Source organism: Mustela erminea, chromosome 12, assembly GCF_009829155.1.
Source record: "Mustela erminea isolate mMusErm1 chromosome 12, mMusErm1.Pri, whole genome shotgun sequence".
Lineage (NCBI taxonomy): Eukaryota > Metazoa > Chordata > Mammalia > Carnivora > Mustelidae > Mustela > Mustela erminea.
This window is the reverse complement of record NC_045625.1, coordinates 51132820-51155152: the sequence shown is the minus strand read 5'-3', so window position 1 is coordinate 51155152 and position 22333 is coordinate 51132820. Positions and strand designations below refer to the sequence as shown.

Below are 22333 nucleotides of genomic sequence, written 5' to 3'. Positions count from 1 at the left end.
CCAATATATTTTTTATTGTAGTAAAACTTACATAACATGAAATTTAGCTTTGTAACCCATTTTTAGGTGCAGAGTTCAGTGCCATTAAATACACTCACATTGTTGTCCTGCCATCGCCACCATCCATATTTAGAACTTTTCCTGTTCTCAAAATGAAACTCTGTCCCCATTAGATAATAATTCCCCATTCCCCCTTCTCTCAGCTCATGTCTTTTTCTCCTTTTGTCCTTCTGAATTTGCTGATTCTAGGCATGCTATGTAAATGGACTTATACAGTATTTTTCTTTTTGTGTCTGGTTTATTCCATTCATCATGTCTTCCAAGTTTTTCCATGTTGCAGTATGTATCACAATTTCTTTTTAAGGCTGAATAAATACTCTGTTGTGTGTATATACCACATTTTGTTCATCCATTCATTTGTTGATATTTAGGTAGTGATTATATTTTTCTTGTATTTTCATTTTATTTTACTATACAGTTAAGAGTATTAGTTAAGAAAAAATATTTTATAACTATTAGGAGATAATTCACTGAAGTAAATGACAAGTATATTTTGGAGTTTATTTTCTAACTCTTGAGATTAACTTTTGATGTTGATATACTGTTTTCATATATTTGTGACCATATACATATAGTATTTGTTTTTTTGAGGTCATCTGTCTTTGTCTGTTCAGGCTGCTGTAATAAAACACCACAGACTGGGTGGCTTATAAGCAACAGAAATTTATTTCTCACAGTTCTGGAGGCTACAAGTCAGATCAGGGCTCCAACATGGTCTGTTGAGGACCTTCTTTTGTGTTGCAGTCCTCATATGACAGAAGCGGCTAGGAAGCTCTGTGGGGTCTCTTTTTTAAGAACACTAGTCCCATTCATGAAGGTTTCACCCACATGACCTAAGAACATCCCAAAGGTCCAACTTCCTACCACCATCATTCTCTGGAGGTTAGAATTTCAACATGAATTTTAGGGGAACACAACACCAGGTCATAGCACCAAGCATATAGTCTTTTTAATTTAATTGCTGGCTTTGTTTTCATTCATTTTAGTTTCAATATATGTACAATTTTTAAAATTACTTAAAGAATCACATATATTTACTAAAGAATTACAAAGAATATCTTAAATGTTTAGTGAATAATCATTTGATTTTTTTTCTGAAAAAAGATGTCAAAATGACTTTCTGCAAGTGTATTTTGTCATAATAACAGTCTATTTTAAAACATCTTTTCTTTAAAAAAAAACAAAACTGGAAGTATCACAATTTCAGACTTCCAAGTTATTAAAAAGCTGGAGTAATCAAAACAGCATGGGACTGGCACAAAATTAGACACATAGATTGGAGCAACTGCTGGCTGTCTCCATCAGTAGATCATGTGACTCTTGATCTTGGGGTTTGAGCCTTGTCTTAGGCATAGAGATTACTTAGAAAAAAAGAAAAAGAATACACACAAAGGTCAGTGGAACAGAATAGAAAACCCAGAAATAAACTCACAGTTATATGGTTAATTAATCTTCAACAAAGATGAAATGAATATTCAATGGGAAAAGGACAGTCTCTTCAAGAAGTGGTGCTGGGAAAACTGGACAGCTACATGCAAAAGAATGAAACTGGACCACTTTCTCACACCATACACAAAAATAAACTCACAATAGATTAAGGAGCTAAATGAGACCTGAAACCAAAAAATCCTAGAAAAGAGCACAAGCAGTAATTTCTCTGACATCGGTCATAGCAACATTTTTCTAGGTATGTCTCCTGAAGCAAAGGAAACAAAAGCAAAAATACTACTGGGACTACATCAATTTGAAAATCTTCTGCACAGCAAAGGAAACAATTAAAAGGGAACTTACTGAATGGGAGAAGATATTTGCAAATGACCTCTCTGATAGTATAAAAAAAAATAAAGAACTGTTTCAATTCAACACCCAAAATACAATCCACTTAAAAAATGGGGAGAAGGGGTGCCTGGGTGGCTCAGTGGGTTAAAGCCTCTGCCTTCAGCTCAGGTCATGATCCCAGAGTCCTGGGATCAAGCTCCACATTGGGCTCTCTGCTCAGCACGGAGCCTGCTTCCTCCTCTCTCTCTCTGCCTGCTTCTCTGCCTACTTGTGATCTTCATCTGTCAAATAAATCAATAAAATCTTAAAAAAAAAAAAAAAAGAAAAAGCCTGTTCAAAAAAAAAAAAAAAAGGGGGAGATGACATTAACAGACATTTTGCCAAAGAAGACATCAGATGGGTAACAGACCCATGAAAGATACTCAACATCACTCATCATCAGGGAAATGCAAATCAAAACTACAATGAGATACCACTTCATACCTGTCAGGATGACTAAAATCAAAAACACAAGAAACAAGTGTTCTGAGAATGTGGAGAAAAAGGAACCCTCATGCACTGTTGGTGGGAATGCAAACTGGTACAGTCACTGTGGAAAACGGTATGGAGGTTCCTCAAAAAGTTAAAAATAGAATTGCCTTGTGATTCGTTAATCCCACTACTGGGTATTTATCCAAAAAATACCGAAACACTAATTCAAAGGGGTATGTGCACCCCACTGCTATCGCTCCATTATTTATAATAGCCAGGATATGGAAGCAACCCAAGTGTCCATCAATAGATGAACTGATAAAGAAGGTGTTGTATATAAATTTATATAAATAATAAATATATTTATATACCATACCTGCTTTATCATATATTCTATATATATACAAATATCTGAGATATATATACACACACACATATATAATGGAATATTAGCACGTGTGTGTATATACATGCACCTTCTTTATCAGTTCATCTATTGATGGACACTTGGATTGCTTCCATATCTTGGCTATTGTAAATAATGCTGCAATAAACATAGAGAAATGCAATAACACATAGAAATATGTGAGATACACACACACACACACCAAAAAACCAGAGTATTACTCAGCCATAAAAAAGAATAAAATCTTGCCGTTTGCAATGATGTGGATGGAGCTAGTGAGTAGTATGATAAACAAAATAAGTCAGTCTGTTGGCCGTGGGCTGACAGAGACTTTTTTAAGGAGAGAAATGAGCCTTATATTAATTTATGTTCAAGTGTAAAAAAATAATAGTGGTAAAACTTGATCTGCTACAAATTGGAATTTGAAATAAGCAAACTGCAGTGTGGAAGAAAACCTAACAGATGAAAGTGATTTATCAGAAAATGAAAAAGCAAATGATAGTTGCTCAGCTATTTTTATTTTCTTTAAAGAAAAAATTTTTATTATGTTAGTCACCATACAGTACATCATTAGGTTTTTTTCTTTTTTTTAAGATTTTATTTATTTATTTGACAGAGACAGTAAGAGAGTAAATACAAGGAGAGAGAGTGGGAGAGGGAGAAGCAGGCTTCCCGTTGAGCAGGGAGCCCAACTCAGGGCTCGATCCCAGGACCCTGGGATCGTGACCTGAGCCAAAGGCAGACTCTTAATGACTGAGCCACACTGAGCCACACAGGCGCCCCTGCATCATTAGTTTTTGATACAGTGCTCCATGAGTCATTGTTTGTGTATAATACCCTGTGCTCCATGTAATATGTGCTCTCCTTAATACCCCCCACCAGGCTTATTCATCCCCCAACCTGCTCAGCTATTTTAGAAAGATGGACTAAACTTAAAGCCAGAAACTACTAGAAAATGTTGAGGAATCTTTCACAGAAGAACCAAGTGAAGTATTTTCATATCCTGATTTTCTCCCTTCAGTACTCTGGACTTGCAGAAATTAGCCCTCTCAAAATCTGAAAATTAGAAGGCAGCAGTGGAACCTCCGGAAAGCTCTACTGAACATTTGATAACTCATTTACTGGAAGTGTTGGTTGCAACATAGAACTGTACAAAAAGAGAGGCCTGGACTACAAATCAATCTTTTGCATGCTGTGTTTCACTTAGTAAACTATTCAATTCAAACGATTATTCTTTTGTTGTGATTGTTTCCCAGTACAATTCCATCATTAATAAATGCTACAATTGAAATTTAAAAAACCCTAAGACAAAAATTGCACTCTGAAATATATTTTTAGGTCCTTTTTAAATAAAATGAATTAACATACATGAATAGGGTTTTGCAGTATTTTTGTAATAATGAAGAATTAGAAGCAATCTAAATGCCTGTTAGTTGATAAAAGTACATTATAATATATTAATATAATGTGGTACTATAGTACATTTAACATGGGTAAATTGGATCTATGTTTATCAAAATGGAAATGCATCAAAAGCAAAAGCTGAGTTAAAAGAAGGAAATTGATTAATAGTATATCATATATATCATAGTATATATTCTCTAAAATATAAAATTTTAAATCACATAATAGTACAATTTTATAGATATATGTGTGTGTATACATACACACATGTAGCCACAGGAATAGTTATATATAACTATACACACACACACACATAGTATTAAAGCACAAAACAAATATACACACCAAATTAAATAAGGAAACTGGTTATTTCTGGGGAGGGAGGAAAGGTCGAATATTGTAAGAGAGAACATTATTTATAGAACATTTTTTTTCACAAAAATAAAGCTTTGGATTAAATATGACATTAATGTTTTTAAACCCAAATGTTTGGCACATTAATGTTGGTTATATTACTCTCCGTACTTTTGTTATGTTTAAAATAGTCTTTCTGTTTTCAAAGATCCAGTAAAGCCACTTCTAGTTGAAAACACTAAAGAGTTCTTACATATAGGCACATATGTTCACTATAGCATTATCGATAATTATGGAAAATGGAAAACAACCAAAATAGCAGATGCTATAGTTATATAGCCAAAAGTTCCAAGAACTTCAATATAAAGGAAAATTATTTTAATTAATATAATACACCATATTTTCAAACCATACACAAAAATCGATTCTAGATGACTGCAGGCTTAATTGTAAGAATGAAGTAATAGAGCTTTTATTTATTTTATTTTTTATTTTTTGGGGGAAGGAAAGAGAAGAAAGGAGGGAGAAGGGGCAGAGGAAGAGAGAGAATCTTAAGCGGGCTCCACACCCATCTCAGAGCCTGATGTGGGGCTTGATCTCACAACCCTGAGATCATGACCTAAGCCAAAATGGAGGGTTGGATGCTTAACCAACTGTGCCATGAGGGGCCCTATGTTAAGTAATAGAGATTTTAGTCAAAAACACAGAACATCTGTTTGTATAATAGACAAAGTTTTCTTAAAACAGATTAAATATAAACTAAAAATTGATAAACTGGACTGTATTAAACCCAAGAGCCTCTGTTTATCAAAAGATGTCATTAAATGACTTAAAAGGCAACATTCAGAGTGAAAAAAGATATTTGCAGTATATATGTTTACCAGAGGACTAGCATCCTGAATATCTGAAGAATTCCTATGAAAAATTAAGTAAAGGTAGAAATAATAGAAAAATGAACAGAACACTTGAATAGATATATCATAAAAGAACACATCCTGAGGGCCAATGGATATATGAAAAAGTGCTCTATTCAGTTTGTCTTTTTCTAGTTTTAGTAATTGGGAGCTTCATTGTAGATCTTTTTTTTTCTTTCTATTATAAAAGCATTTAGTGCTGTAGAAAGCCACATAAGCATTTTGTTAGCCCCTCATATTTTTGAAATGTACTTTAATTTTTTGGAATTCAAACTATTTTTTATTTCCTCTTGGAATCTTTAGAGAAAAAAGGTTCTGAAAGTTTTAAGTTGGGGTATTTCCTCAGACATCTTTCTGGTATTGATTTCTAATTTAATTTTATTGCGGCCAAAAGAGACTTCTAATGATTTAGATCTTTTTAATTTTGCTGAGAATTGTTTTATGGTCAAGCATGTGGTTTTATCTTAGTGAAAGGTCCAAGGTATTTGAAAACTGTTATTAGAATGTTTTCTATTAGGTCAAGTTTTTTCATAGTGCTTTTCTTAATAATCTGTATCCTGTTTTCCATTCACTTTTTCTATTGATTGCTGAAACAGGTGTTTTTAAAATCTCAGTTTAAATGTTTTCAGGTTTTTAAAAACACTGTTAGTGCATGTTTCAAGTATCCTTTACCAGAGACTTGTTTATCCCTACTCATTAGATGTCCCTTTTGAATTCTTTGTTGAATTCTCCTGGTGATCAACAAAGATTCTCCTCTCAATCTGGCTGGTCTAATCCTAGGTAAATTCTGGGAATAGTTTCTTTAAGGGCTCCTGTTTTCTGCCTGTCTTGTTTAATTTGGTCCTGCATATATGCAACAGAGTGTTTAACTGTAGAATCAAAAGAATGCTTATGCAGATTTCTGTAGCTATTTCTTTTTGTAGATCTCTTCTCTGGGAACTATGTGCCACAAATTCCATCATTACAGAGTTCCCAAACTCCAGTCTCTTTCTTCATCTCAGCAAAGCCATTGTGTTTTTCTTGGGACCCCTCTCCCTGCATTGTGGTCTGGAGAATGGCTCCTGGCAGAAATCTCAGCTATCATTAGGGCGCTCTTTGTTAATTTTCTTTCTCTTTGGGGTCACAGTTCTCTGCTGCCTGTTACCCAGCATCTAAATACAGTTGTTTCATATAATTTGTCCAGTAAAACGTAGACTTTGAATTGTGGTCCTTCACAGTGTCAGAAACAGAATAGGTGGGCAGTAAGTCAGTCAGTAAATAGCCAGTGATCATCCTGTAGAAGGGTGCCGACTCTGACAGCCCCTCCTCCCAGCATCCATTAAGACGTGGTTTGTTGGTGCTTAGTTTGACTCAAGAACAGTTGGTCTCTGATATTCATGTATACTTACTAAGAGTAGGGACAGTGTCCATGCTTTCAAGACAAAACAAAACAAAACAAGCCATAAGTATAAAATACCTCTAAATAAGCAAGAAATAACATTTCCAACAAAAGTCTGTGTTTGGCTACATTAATGTTCTGAAAGGCGGGGAAAACTAAGTTTGAAATAAGCTACAGCTGTTTTTTTCTTTCTTGGGGCCATCTTATTTCAAAATGTTCTGTGTTCTTAGCTGAATAAAGCATGAACCTAGTCCAAACTTAATTGCTGTGTGGATAGGTGTATGTGTGTGCATGTGTGTGTGTGTGTGTGCTCCTCCCATCAATCTGGAACCTACCTGAAAAACTGCAGATATAATCGTAGAATCTAAATTTTTTTAAATCCTTATGTATGTGTATTTATGTTTATATTAAACACATAAGTATACACACCAAACTGTAGACATCAGTTTTTCAAGAAATGAGTGAGGAGGGACGCCTGGGTGGCTTAGTGGGTTAAGCCGCTGCCTTCGGCTCAGGTCATGATATCAGGGTCCTGGGATCGAGTCCCACATCAGGCTCTCTGCTCAGCAGGGAGCCTGCTTCCCTCTCTCTCTCTCTGCCTGCCTCTCCATCTACTTGTGATTTCTCTCTGTCAAATAAATAAATAAAATCTTAAAAAAAAAAAAGAAAAAAAAGAAATGAGTGAGGAAAAGCAGAGACTACTTGTTTTTTAATATTTATATTAAGTATAAATATAAAATATACATTTCTTAAAGTATTAATGTTATAATTGAATAATTTTTATAAAGTAAAATATAAAATTATAATAAAATATAAATATATTTCTTATATTGTTGAATACATGACAGTTTAGACCTGCTGTATCTTCCTGGGTAAATCATTCCTTTATCATTATGTAATGACCATCTTTATCTTTAATATTTTTTCTTAGTGTATATTTTATTTTTTATGCTTCTTTAAAAAATCCTTCTCTTGCCTTAGATTGCATGAATTTATTCATTTCTTTTTTTTTTACCTCTCCTGATTTGTAAATTTTATATTTGTTTTCCATTCTTTAAATGCTTTTTCTTAAAATTATACATCATTAATTTGATGAATTGGCACCTTTTTCCTCTCCAACAATACAGGGGTCTTAAAATACTATAAATCTGATCCCCTCCTTGATCTTATATCATTTTGTTCAGAAATTTAATTCTACTGTATTCTGTCTCTGCCTTCATTTGGATACTGTTATATTGACTTTACGTGATAAGTGCTGGTTAACTTCCAGGTACATGTTTATAGATATCATTTCACCATCACTGTTTACCTAAAATATATTCTTTAATAGTTCTTTCATCTAAGATCTATTAATAGTAAACCTTCAAATGTTGAGGATATTATTTTTCTTCCGACCTTTCTTGTTGCTATGAGAAGTCTCTGTCACTCCGAAGCTCTGTATTTGTTAAGTAACATCTCTTCTCAATATTGATGATTTGAAGATACCCTCTTTTTCTGTGGTGTCCTGCAGTTTCCCGCTATATAGTTTTATTTCTTCTGTTTGCAGTTTGACTCTCTTAATCTATTAATTCACATTTTTTTAATCAGCTCTCAGTTTTCAGCCATTATATAAAAAAGATTTATTTATTTGAGAGAGAGAGAGAGAGCATGTGTGCAGGGGGAGGGAGGAGCAGTGGGGAGGGGAAGAGAGAATCCCAACTAGGCTCCATGCTCAGTGCAGACCCCTGTGCAGGGCTTGATCTCATGACCCTGAGAGCATGACCTGAACAGAAATCAATGAGGCACCCATCTCCTTGAGTAATTTCTGAGATGCTTTTTGGGCTTCTCATTCAAATGACTTTATATATTGTTATGATTTTCCTTCTTTTTATTTCTCAGTGTTGTCTTTAATTTTACCAGTTTCCATTAGCTTTTTCTGTATACTGTTTAACACATTTGTTGAGTTTTCAGTCAATTATTGTTTTTAAAAATACATGTTTTGTCCCCTTTTTTCCTTTTTTTCAACATTTTAAAAACTCTAATTCTATAAAAACTCATTCTGAATTGTTCTGTTATTTTCATTTCCCTATTGTACATTATCTCATTTCGGCGGGGTGTTATTTAGTTTGTCATTCATGAACTTATTCATGAGCTTATATAATTATATGAATTATATATTGAATGAACTTATTCATATAATTGTTCTTATCTGCAAATTTAACTTTTTTGAGTTTTATTTTCTGTGGTTCTCTCAGTTGTGGAAGCCTGTCTGTAATGAATGATTGTGTCTGTCTGAACTCTCCATCTGCCTGAACTCTCCAGTAGACACTGGCCATGAACCAGTTTTTACATTACTGTCAATTCTTTAGATCTCTGCAAATGTATGTGGCTTGATTTTGGAACCAGTTAGCCTCTTTTTAATGAAACTCCAGCCAGTTAAACTGCGATATTTGTGTCATACTCAGCAAATTTTTGTCTCCCATCTTGCTGCAGTTAGCCCAGTTTTATCTCTCAGCCATAATCTTGGGCATAAACTTCCATCCCCATTCAGGTCTGAAGGTCGGAGGTCTCCATGGGTGATATTTGATCCAGTCTCTCATTGTGGTAGTCAATACCATTTTACTAGTCAGGGTTCTTAGTCTTTTCTTGGCATCTAGAAACATACTCTTTCTGCTTTCAGTATGTGTATTAACATTACATACCATGATTTTTATGTGGTATATCTGTGTGTCAAGAAGTGGTTGGTTAAAGGTACCTGGCTGGCAGTCAGTATAGCATGTAATTCTTGATCTTGGGGCTATAAGTTTGAGCCCCACAGTGAGTGTAGAGAGTACTTAGAAAAAAATCTTAAGGAAAAAGGTGATTGGGTAACTCAATACCTTATTTTTTTTATCATATAATCTATGTTTTAAGTAACATGTTTATTTAGATAAATTTTAAAATTACTTAAGACATTTTACTTCCCAGATTCTCATTAAAATTCAATTTTAATTGTTAGGATTTGTTAATAGTGGTGTATTTTTCTTTTATTTTACTACTATCTAATTCATATTTTCTTAAATATATTTACTATCTTTATCTGTTTGCTGCATTATTCCTTAACTTATACATTTTAAATAATCACTTATTTTGTTAATTATTATAGGATGAATCTTCAAGAAGAATTGGATAAACTTAAAGTACGTATATCTGTTGATAAGGCAACAATACAAGAATTGAATATGTGTATGGCAGAGAAGAGAGAAGGTACATTTTCTTGTGAGACTAAATACTTATTACAGGCGTTTAAAAATATCTAGTTCTTGATGTTTTGCTTTCAATTTCTTTTAAGAATCTTATCCTTCTTCCCCCTCTTTCTACTGCTTTACTTATTGATATGTCATTAACATTTTTACCTTAAATGAGAAAATCAAATAGAATACCTAAAAGTCAGAATTATAATTCATTAAAAATTCTAAAGAAATATTTGATAAGAAGAAAAGATGTTTGTCTTTTGATTCATTGGCAAGGTTTTCCTAGTTAAGTTTTTTCAAAGTTGCATAAATTATATAGTTATTATACTCAATATTAATAATTCATTTATATTTTCATTTGACATTACATTTTTCTGGAACTCATTTAGTTTTCATCTGTTGTCCTAGAATCAAAACTATAGAGTTAAAAGGAAACCTGGAGATCTGTAAATCTGCCACCTACTAACCACTAGCCTAAAATTGTTTAGTAAAAGGAATATATCTGTTCCAATTGAAGGGTTATTCCTTGGTTAAAATCAAGATAACTGTATTTATATGAGACTTCAGTCCATACGGTAATACCTCATTAGAAAAAAGTAAATAAGTTTGATAGGACAGAATTTCTTTCTATTTTGTTTCACTATAGCTGCATTGTTACCACTGTAATTTTTAGGTATTGACAATTTATAATAATTAACTTAAAAAATTATACTTAATGTTTTCATATATGCTCATCTGCCTATTGTCCCAATTAATATTGTTGTTCCATTTGCTCTTAGTTAGGTCACTGGTGATTTATCAAAGCCAGTGTTTGACATCATCTATTTTATACCACTGATTTATATCATATTTCAAGTTTACTCCTTCACTGGCTTCTGACACTGGTTTTCCTTTGTTTTACCTTCTACCACTCTACTATGCTTGCCTCTGTTTTCTCTGATTCTTCCACTGAAACTTCCTTCCATTTATTCCTAAGATCTAAGATTTTATCCTTAGTTTACTTTTCAAGAATAAAACTTTATTGTTCCTGGAAAAATTACACACACTTAGAAATAACTCAAACAGTAAGAAAGACTAAAAAAGACATAGAAAAACATACTAATTCACAAACACTTAAAAATCCAAATTTCAATCTTAAATAATTATTGAATCAAACATCTCTCAATACTTATAAAGAAAGAAGCCTAGTTAGATAAATTGTGGGAAAAGAAACCATAATGTATGCTACTTTTTATTTTAATTTTTATTTATTTATTTTTTAAGATTTTATTTATGTGTTTGACAGAGATCACAAGTAGGCAGAGACGCAGGCAGAGAGAGAGAGTGGGAAGCAGGCTCCCTGCAGAGCAGAGAGCCCGATGTGGGGCTCGATCCCAGGACCCTGAAATCATGACCTGAGCTGAAGGCAGAGGCCTAACCCACTGAGCCACCCAGGTGCCCCAGTATGCTGCTTTTTAAAAAGATACTTATGTGTTATTTTGTTTGGTGCCAACCAAATAAAAAGAAACACTTGTAAATATGAAGGACTGTTGAACTTTAGGTAAATGTTTCATTACTTCAGTAAGTATTAATTTCTAAAACTTTCCTACAAGATTAAAAAGAAAGGTTCAAAAAACATTGAAGATGCAATTACTTTGTATTTTTAAAAGTATATATTTCAATTTCAGGGCATGTTAAAAATTAATTCTTTGCCATGCAAGATGAAAATAACAGTTGTTTTTTAAAAAAAGAAAATTATTTTGTTTCCCTCGCATCTTTAGTCTTGTTCATATGGTAACAATGATTTGGCCAGTTTTACAGTCTTATTTTTATATACAATGGACTCAGTACTCACCACATTTTTTAAAGCCATAGGCTTTTTATTCATGAGTTCTTTATTTTTACTTTTTGGTTAGCAAAAAGTAAACTATTTCTTTTTTCCCAAGAAGAAATCAAAATAGCCATATTTGTAAGAATTTAGATGTTTGAAAATTTGTTTCAACAGTCTTTATAGTCAATGAATTAATTGGCTGGGTATAGTTTTATCATTTCACACTTTTTTTCCCCTTCAGAACTTTCTAGATACTACTCATTTTTAGAATGGAAGGTTAATATAGAGGTGTATTATGTAGAGGTGTCAGGTTTTCCTTCCGTCCTGTGCCTCACTCCATTCTTTGGATGTGACTTGCTTTTTTTTTTTTTTTTCTTTAATTTTTTATTTTTTATAAACATATATTTTTATCCCCAGGGGTAAACGTCTATGAATTGCCAGGTTTACATGCATCACAGCACTCACCATAGCACATACCCTCCCCAATGTCCATAACCCCACTCCCCTCTCTGAAACCCCCTCCCCCCAGCAACCCTTAGTTGGTTTTGTGAGATTAAGAATCACTTATGGTTTGTCTCCCTCCCAATCCCATCTTGTTTCATTTATTCTTCTCCTACCCCCTTAACCCCCCATATTGCATCTCCACTCCCTCATATCAGGGAGATCATATGATAGTTGTCTTTTTCTGATTGACTTATTTCACTAAGCACGATACCCTCTAGTTCCATCCACGTCGTCGCAAATGGCAAGATTTCATTTCGTTTGATGGCTGCATAGTATTCCATTGTATATATATACCACATCTTCTTTATCCATTCATCTGTGGATGGACATAGTTTGGCTATTGTAGACATTGCTGCTATAAACACTCGGGTGCACGTGCCCCTTCGGATCACTACGTTTGTATCTTTAGGGTAAATACCCAGTAGTGCAATTGCTGGGTCATAGGGTAGTTCTATTTTCAACATTTTGAGGAACCTCCATGCTTTTTTCCAGAGCAGTTGCACCAGCTTGCATTCCCGCCAACAGTGTAGGAGGGTTACCCTTTCTCCGCATCCTCGCCAGCATCTGTCATTTCCTGACTTCTTAATTTTAGCCATTCTGACTGGTGTGAGGTGATATCTCATTGTGGTTTTGATTTGTATTTCCTTGATGCCGAGTGATGTTGAGCACTTTTTCATGTGTCTGTTGGCCATCTGGATGTCTTCTTTGCAGAAATGTCTGTTCATGTCTTCTGCCCATTTCTTGATTGGATTTTTTGTTCTTTGGGTGTTGAGTTTGCTAAGTTCTTTATAGATTTTGGACACTAGCCCTTTATCTAATATGTCGTTTGCACATATCTTCTCCCCTTCTGTCAGTTGTCTTTTGGTTTTGTTAACTATTTCCTTTGCTGTGCAAAAGCTTCTGATCTTGATGAAATCCCAATAGTTCATTTTTGCCCTTGCTTCCCTTGCCTTTGGCAATGTTCCTAGGAAGACGTTGCTGTGGCTGAGGTCAAAGAGGTTGCTGCCTGTGTTCTCCTCAAGGATTTTGATGGATTCCTTTCTTACATTGAGGTCCTTCATCCATGTTGAGTCTATTTTCGTGTATAGTGTAAGGAAATGGTCCAGTTTCATTTTTCTGCATGTGGCTGTCCAATTCTCCCAACACTATTTATTGAAGAGATTGTCTTTTTTCCACTGGACATTCTTTCCTGCTTTGTTGAAGATTAGTTGACCATAATGTTGAGGGTCTATTTCTGGGCTCTCTATTCTGTTCCATGGATCTATGTGTCTGTTTTTGTGCCAGTACCATGCTGTCTTGATGATGACAGCTTTGTAATAGAGGTTGAGTTCCGGAATTGCGATGCCACCAACTTTGGCTTTCTTTTTCAATATTCCTTTGGCTATTTGAGATCTTTTCGGGTTCCATATAAATTTTAGGATTATTTGTTCCATTTCTTTGAAAAGAATGGATGGTACTTTGATAGGAATTGCATTAAATGTGTAGATTGCTTTAGGTAGCATAGACATTTTCACAATATTTGTTCTTCCAATCCAGGAGCATGGAACATTTTTCCATTTCTTTGTGTCTTCCTCAATTTCTTTCATGAGTACTTTATAGTTTTCTGAGTATAGATTCTGTGCCTCTTTGGTTAGGTTTATTCCTAGGTACCTTATAGTTTTGGGTGCAATTGTAAATGGGATTGACTCCTTAATTTCTCTTTCTTCTGTCTTGTTGTTGGTGTAGAGAAATGCAGCTGATTTCTGTGCATTGATTTTATATCCTGACACTTTACTGAATTCCTGTACAAGTTCTAGCAGTTTTGGAGTGGAGTCTTTTGGGTTTTCCACATATAGTATCATATCATCTGCGAAGAGTGATAATTTGACTTCTTCTTTGCCGATTTGGATGCCTTTAATTTCCTTTTGTTGTCTGATTGCTGAGGCTAGGACTTCTAGTGCTATGTTGAATAGCATATAGTGGTGAATATGTACATCCCTGCCGTGTTCCTGACCTTAGCGGAAAAGCTTTCAGTTTTTCTCCATTGAGAATGATATTTGCGGTGGGTTTTTGATAGACGGCTTTGATGATATTGAGGTATGTGCCCTCTATCCCTACACTTTGAAGAGTTTTGATCAGGAAGGGATGCTGTACTTTGTCAAATGCTTTTTCAGCATCTATTGAGAGTATCATATGGTTCTTGTCTTTCTTTTATTAATGTGTTGTATCACATTGATTGATTTGTAGATGTTGAACCAACCTTGCAGCCCTGGAATAAATCCCTCTTGGTCGTGGTGAATAATTCTCTTAATATACTGTCGAATCCTATTGGCTAGTATTTTGGTGAGAATTTTCGCATCTGTGTTCATCAAGGATATTGGTCTGTAGTTCTCTTTTTTGATGGGATCCTTGTCTGGTTTTGGGATCAAGGTGATGCTGACCTCCTAAAATGAGTTTGGAACTTTTCCTTCCATTTCTGTTTTTTGGAACAGTTTCAGGAGAATAGGAATTAGTTCTCCTTTAAATGTTTGGTAGAATTCTCCCGGGAAGCCATCTGGCCCTGGGCTTTTTTTGTTTGGAGATTTTTGATGACTGTTGCAATCCCCTTACTGTTTATGGGTCTGTTCAGGTTTTCTATTTCTTCCTGGTTCAGTTGTGGTAGTTTATATGTGTTTCTAGGAATGCATTCATTTCTTCCAGATTGTCAAATTTGTTGGTGTAGAGTTGCTCATAGTATGTTCTTAGAATTGTTTGTATTTCTTTGGTGTTAGTTGTGATCTCTCCTCTTTCATTCATGATTTTATTTATTTGGGTCCTTTCTCTTTTCTTTTTGATAAGTCGGGCCAGGGGTTTATCAATCTTATTAATTCTTTCAAAGAACCAGCTCATAATTTCATTGATTTGTTCTGTTGTTTTTTTGGTTTCTATTTCATTGATTTCTGCTCTGATCTTTATGATTTCTCTTCTCCTGCTGGGTTTAGGGTTTCTTTCTTGTTCTTTCTCCAGCTCCTTTAGGTGTAGGGTTAGGTGGTGTACCTGAGACCTTTCTTGTTTCTTGAGAAAGACTTGTACTGCTATATATTTTCCTCTCAGGACTTCCTTTGTTGTGTCCCACAGATTTTTTTTATCCATTCTGATACTCTGTGTCTTTTGATTGGGGCATTAGGCCATTAATATTCAGGGTAACTATTGAGAGATATGAATTTAGTGCCATTGTATTGCCTGTAAAGTGACTGTTACTGTATATGGTCTCTGTTCCTTTCTGATCGTGACTTGCTTTTGCTATGTGAATTTTTAGTTTGTGCCACTTGATGTTCAAAAATTAAATAAAATGGTATACGTCTTGATATACTTTGGTCTGAATCATATTTTTGGATTATCCATGTAATTTATAATTTGTCAGTTAAGATCATCCTGTGTTACAAGCTAATGTATTTTTGCATATTCCATTTTTTTATACTCTAATTCAAGGATATCAGTTGTCTTTATGTTTGGGTACTTTTCATCTGGGTTTTGTGTATATCTGTTTAATTCTTTAGTCTTTATCTTTTTCTTCTGCATTCAGTTTATCTAAAGACTTTTCCTTCATCAATATTTCAATTTTGAGTTCTCTCCCTCTCTCTTTCTCTATACATACACACACACACACACACACACACACACACATATTTTCTTCCCTTTGTTCTTTCTGATATTCCTAATATTTCTATTAAATCTACAGTGATATTTTCCGATTCTTAATTTATTGCTTCACCACTTAAATTCCCACTCTTTTTTCCTTTGTCTTATTATTGATTTTCTGAGCTTTTTTATTAAATTCAGGTTTTTGACAAGTACTTTTCTTTCTTTGATTGTGTTTTCTTCCAGACTGGATTTTGAGTCTGTATTTTCTTAAAGGTTCATTTCATCCACCTACTAGAGAGTGTTTCCTATTCTGGAAGGGGTGATCCCAGAGATTCACACTGATATTTGGCTTTACATGACACCAATCTGGTGGTTCTTATCTTAACTAAGAACAACTTCTGCTGCTCTTTATTCCCTCGTTTAGATCCCAATTTACATTTGGTGTCAGTTTCTATTTTCCTAAAGGACTTCCTTTAATATTTATATACTGCCCATCTGCTGGTGATGAATTCTTTCAGCTTTTATATACCTGTAAAAGCAATCTTTATTTTGTCTTCATTTTTGAAAGATCTTTTTACCGAGTATAGAATTCTTCATTGGTGGAGGTTTTTTTTTCTTTTGATACTTAAAAAAATGTTCTCCACTATCTTCTGACTTAACATGCTTCCAGAGGTAATTCTCCTGTCACTCTTATCTTTTTGCAAAGATACATAACATGTAATTTTTTTTTTACTCTTCGATCTGGGGAAAAGGAACTATTCTTGGGCCTGTGTGAATTTTGAAGATTGTTTCCTCTAATCCTTTTAGGTGGTTCTTTTTGGGGGTTGTTTATACACATTTGTGTGCTGATCAGTACTTAGCTGGAGACTTGAGGGATGCCCTCTGTAGATCTTCAGAGCTCTCCCTATCTCTGATTTGTGTTCTCTGGTACTTTACCCTGCAAACCCAAGCTTCCTTGGCCTCCCTGGACTCTGGGATCTGTCACTGCAATTGAAGATCACCAGACTCTATTTAGTCCTTCATTTTTGCGCTGTGACCTGGAAGCTCTCTAGGCAGTACATGGGAGCAATGATTGAGTTCACTCCTTTGTTTGTCTTCTCTCAGGGATAACTACCTTCCATTGTCTTATGCCCAGTGTCTGAGAACCATTTTTTCATCATTTTCTCTAGTTTTAGTTCCACATGGACAGGTAAATCTGGTACCCTGGTACTTACTTTTATTGTCATTGAACATGTTTTCCCTGGATTAAAATCCCAAAGCTCTATGAAGAGTAACCTTTTTCTGTGTACCAGATGTATTTTTTTATTTCTTGCTACCTATTTTCCCGTGCCTATTTTTTCAAAGATTTCAAAATTTATGCATATTTTTAGAAAAAACTCAATACCTTTCCTCTCAAGTCAGTTCTGTCTCCTCTTACTTCCCACATGAGCACCTTAAGCTCCTACCACACTAAATTCCTCTTTACTGAAAATTGCAATTCATACTGTAGCGAATCCCTTACAATCCCATAATATCTCTGTTAGGAGCTCAGCTGAGCTGGAGAGAGCTGAGCTGCCAGGTGTCCACGTAGCTGATTTAAGATAATAAGCCAAAGTGAAAGTAACAGTCAAGCCTTTAATCACTTACCATGTAAGCAGGAGGCTAACATGGAGAAAGTGCCAACTCCCTCTGTTCTGTCTCCCCCCTAGAACCACACACCAGTTGAGGATCAGATGGATTAGCACAGACAAAGGTGTTGTCTTATGCCAAAGGAATCTTGAGCTAAAGTCTCCTGCATTTTTATTGACCTGGGTCTTGGGGGAGAAGGAAGGGGGAAGGTGAGAGAGGAAAAGAACTGAGTACTGAGTCAGATAGATGAAAGAAAAATGTTACTTCCACCTCAGCCACCAAATAAGGAGTTCTTGGCAGAGGCACTTGAAGAAGGCCTCAGCCAAAGTAAGGAGGTCTTCACATGGAGTCCTAGTGGAGGCTCTTAGGCTAGGAACACAGATATGCATAAGAATGTGGTTGGCCAGAGGGAACTTGAGCCCTTGACTGTAACTCCCTTCAGGGACCATAGTCTATTAGCTGTGTACCAGGTCTGGTTGGGAGGTCAACTTCCATCATGGGGCATACCAGGTAAAGCATATAATACCTATGGTCAGGCCTGAAAAATCAATTAAAAGATGAGGTTTGGAGCAGGAATCCTTGGTCTTTATCACAAATGCATGAGTATGTTCATAAAAACACTGTTCATGGTGTTCTTCATTGAAAACTGAAGGCCTGTTGGGAAAACGCACTCACAAACAACAGCAAGACTGTTTTTTTTTTCCTTTTTGTATGTGGGTGTGTGGATTGGCGGAAGCCTTTCTCCTTGCTGTGGATCATCTAGTCCAGCTCTTTCTCAGGCTGCAGGTAGAATTCACTCTGCTCCACGTGTCTATTTCTGGGCTACAAAGGGACAAGTATGAACATACAGAGCTTCTTAAGCCTAGATTTGAAACTGACATATCGTAACTTCTATCCACATTCTTTGGCTAAAATAAGTCATTCTATTAAATATAGCTAGCAACAATTCATATGTCTTTATCTGTATGAGTTTCTGTGGTGGGTTGGGGGCATATTTCAGACTAGGCCCTCACCCATAAATTTTCTGGAAGTCCTGTTGTCCAGCTGCAAGTATCTACTAAGTGTCACATTATTACTTTCAGAGATTGTTAGGAACAGGCATGACAGTCACACACAGAGGCTTAATGTCAATGTCTTGGATTTGGCCTTTCCTGCCAGTGTGTCTGTGTTAGCTCCTTTGATATGGTGAGAAACACTTTCATTTCCAACCCTGAAAGTACTGGAACGTATGTACTTCTCTCTATGCCTGTGGCTGCTCCTTTCGGAGCTCAGTTCCTTCCTCTAGAATCTAGTCAAATGCAGCCAGTAACAATCTCCCCATTGACGCTGGAACTTCCTCACTCATTGTTACAAATTTATCAGCTACATTTATTGTCTTCCATGTTATGTCAGATGGGAGTTTGCCAAATGTTTGCCACTGTGTAACACAGGTTGCCATTTTCACAGCTCCTGGAACATTCTTTGGCACCAGCCACCCAGCCCCAAAATCAATGCCACATCATTTAGGTTTTTATTATAGCAGTGCTCAGTTATCATTACCAATTTCTGTACCTGACAGCTTTAGCTATTGTATAAAGAACCACAAAATCTCAATGACTTGCAATAATATACGTTATTTTTTTGCTGATGGTTTCTGTGGATCAGCTGGCGCAGATGTGCTTCAGGCTGCATTTCTGTGTTTGTCTGGAGCATATTGGGCTCACTTAAGTCCACATGTCTCAGGCCCAGTGACTATCTGGGCATATTCTTTTCAAAGCAGATACTGGAAATTTCCATGGGGAGAGGGGAAATACCTAAGTTCTAGGTTTATAACAGGCACACTCTTACGTATACCCATATTCCTTTGGTAAAAACATCTCATACGGCCAAGCTCAGCGTCAGTGGAGTGGGAATCTGTACTCCACCCATTAAGGCAGAGGAGAGTGGAGTAAGGATTTGCTGACTAATAATCTACCATAGTGTGATATCAGAGTATAAACCAAAAGCATTTGCTGTTTTTCGAGTACCTACAGCTCAAAATACTGCGGTGGCATATTTTAGGGTGGGATTTCCTATAACCCCTCATAATGAGAATAGATTTTTAAAAATAACTTGAGAAAATAGCTAAAAGAATCTACCAGGAGGGGAAAAGGTTGCAGAAGAATTAAATTTGCTCAGGTAATCTAAGAGAATTAAGAGAAAAGAAAAACAGAGAAGGAAGGATAAATGTAAACTATTATAAATAAGCAATGTTAAAAGAAAGTGGAGGAAGAACTTAAAAGATTTTAAGTTAACTTAAAAGATTTTAAGAACTTAAAAGAAATTAAAAGAAAGAGGAAGGACCTCCTGGGAAGGAATATAAATCAGAATGAATTTTTATAGTAAAAATAAAAGTAAGGCATTTAAAACTAAAACATTAAAAATAAATCTTGAATGGGAGGAGAATCAAGGGGCAGGCCTGTTTCTTGCTGCCCTCCATCACTTGAGCATTCTTTGAAAACCTGTGAAGGTAAGAAACTAAAGTTTTCAAAAGAAAATCACAAGTGAGCATGGTCAACCCATCCACCAGTGGACTTTTGCATACACCCAGCAACACAAAACAACAATCAAATCCATTTTTAAATCAGTCTTCGGCATTTATTTTATTGGAGTTATTTTGCTATTTTTAGTATCCTATGCTCTTTGAGCATAGAAATAGTTTCTTATTTTTAAGAGTAAATATTTCACTTAGAACTATAGTAGATATTTAAATGACTTGAAAACCTGAATTGTATTTGCATATTATTTCTATATTGCTGAAAGAGTGTTGTAAATGAATTCAGCACCATGGTGTTAGGGGACTAGAAAAAGAAACTTGGGAACCAATAGATTATTATCAAGGTAAAGGTACATATTCCCCAGGTGGCAAATTCTACCTATTCTAGCTTTTATTATCCTTAGGATAGTGTTCTATTTATTTCATGAGTACAGAAGTTTTAATTGGATATGTCATGTTTCAAAGACAAAAGAAATGCCTAATTCACTCTAACAAACTTGTTAGTCACTGTTTATACCAAGAGGATTTCTACTCTACAGAGAATAATATTGTTTTCTTTTTCCTTTGTTGATAAATCAAAGTTTTACACTGACCTACAGCAGCCAAGCATACTTTAAAGCAAAATCACCTCAGTCTAACACGGATATGTATCCTTTTAGCTTTATGCATTCTTTTTTGCCCTTCTTTTGATTCCTTAAGAAATGCTGTATCCTAAAACTAATTCAGTAAGAAAATACTAAATTTGTCACAATAATTTATTTGATTAGAAGACATTTATTTATAACTTCTAATGTATTTAAATTTTACTAGTATTAACTGAAATTTTACGTTTTTTTTTTCCTTTAATTTTGATACATTGCTTGTATATTTTTGCTTGGTTGAAAAGGTTTTGGTAGTCACTGGCATGGTGAGTATAGGAATTACTTATAGAAACAATTTCACCTCTTATCTGGGTTTCTATGTGTTGTAAAGTGACAGTTTTTCTGGAAGTGTGATTTTTATGGTTTACTCTGCCCGGTGCATGATCTTTTACATGAAAAAAAGGTGGTGGTAGCGGCTGTTACAGTTTCAATCCACCCTAATTCGGTTAGTGTTTGCTTTGTTCAGCAATCACTCTGATCCTCCTGGCAGGGAACAAGATCCAGAGAACAAAACTGGTAGTGACTGTATAGATAAGAAGGCAGTGAATTTTGCTTTTAAGGCAAAGGGGGAATAGTCTACAAAAGAATGAAAATAGGAATAAAAGTATAGCATTGTTAACCTGAAGATCTGTTGTACCTTTGAAAATCTTACACTGGGGAAAAAAAAAGACACTACAAAGGTACATAATTATGTGATTGAAAATCTTGGAAAAGGTCACCATTTAGTTCTCAGCCAAATAGTCAGCAATAAAATAGACTAGATTATTCATAATTGAGAAACTTAGAACCCTTTTCCTTAAAATGACAGGCCAGTTTTTCAGCAGTATATGAGGTACCATAATATATTATTTATTCTCTCGCAGAACAACTCTGTAGATATGGTGAAGATGATGGGGTCAAGAAGAGTACTCCAGAGAAGAATGGGAAAGAAATGTCGGAGCAGACATTGCAGAAGGTAGTCTAATCTTTAAGATATTGAGCTGAGGAAGTTAAATCTGAATTTTAACATAAAGGATTGTATTTTAAAACGAAGTCTCATGAACTTAAACCTTGTGTGAATCCTTAATTTAAATTCATAATTCAAAATCATTCGCTTGCCAAAATGGGTTAAAAATAAATCAATGTTAGTGAAATAAATGTGGAAAACACTTGTGCTTCTGTTGACATAGATTAAAAATATCTTCAGAGATGAAATGAAGAACATGACAATGGAAATTATAAAAATTTATACTATATGTGCTTATTAGTTATAAATTAACAGTTTCACTTTAAAATGGGACATGATGAGACTCTGTTATACTTCAAAAAGCACATAGATTTGCAGTATTTGAACTATTAAAACTGAGCATAGTTTTAGCTTCAGCGAAGTAAAATGATAATATGTTTGTAATTTAATTTTAAAGTTACAAATATACATGACTTATCTCATTTTAGATAGAAATTTATGTCCATATAATTTAGGATCACTCTCCCTGTTTTAATAGAACTACTCATATAAACCCTGCAGTCACTTTATATCATCCTATAATTAATAATAAGATGTTCTTTAAAAATCTTAACATCTATCTTTATAATTTTATACTTAATTCATATTTTTATATGTAAATACAAGACCCATTAAGTTGACTTGATTTCATTTTAGCACTCATTATTATTCTTACAAAGAAAATTTTT

The 22333-nt window shown here is 34.8% G+C and overlaps 1 protein-coding gene across 4 annotated transcripts in view; it reads left to right on the top strand.

The window, feature by feature from the left end:
* Positions 1-22333, top strand: part of CNTLN (centlein) — a 292701-nt gene that overhangs the window by 177481 nt on the left and 92887 nt on the right. For all 4 annotated transcript variants that reach the window (XM_032307449.1, XM_032307446.1, XM_032307448.1 and 1 more), the window contains 2 exons: positions 9891-9991; positions 21523-21614. In XM_032307449.1, coding sequence (XP_032163340.1) covers positions 9891-9991; positions 21523-21614 — 193 coding nt within the window. The remainder of the gene's footprint in view (positions 1-9890; positions 9992-21522; positions 21615-22333) is intronic.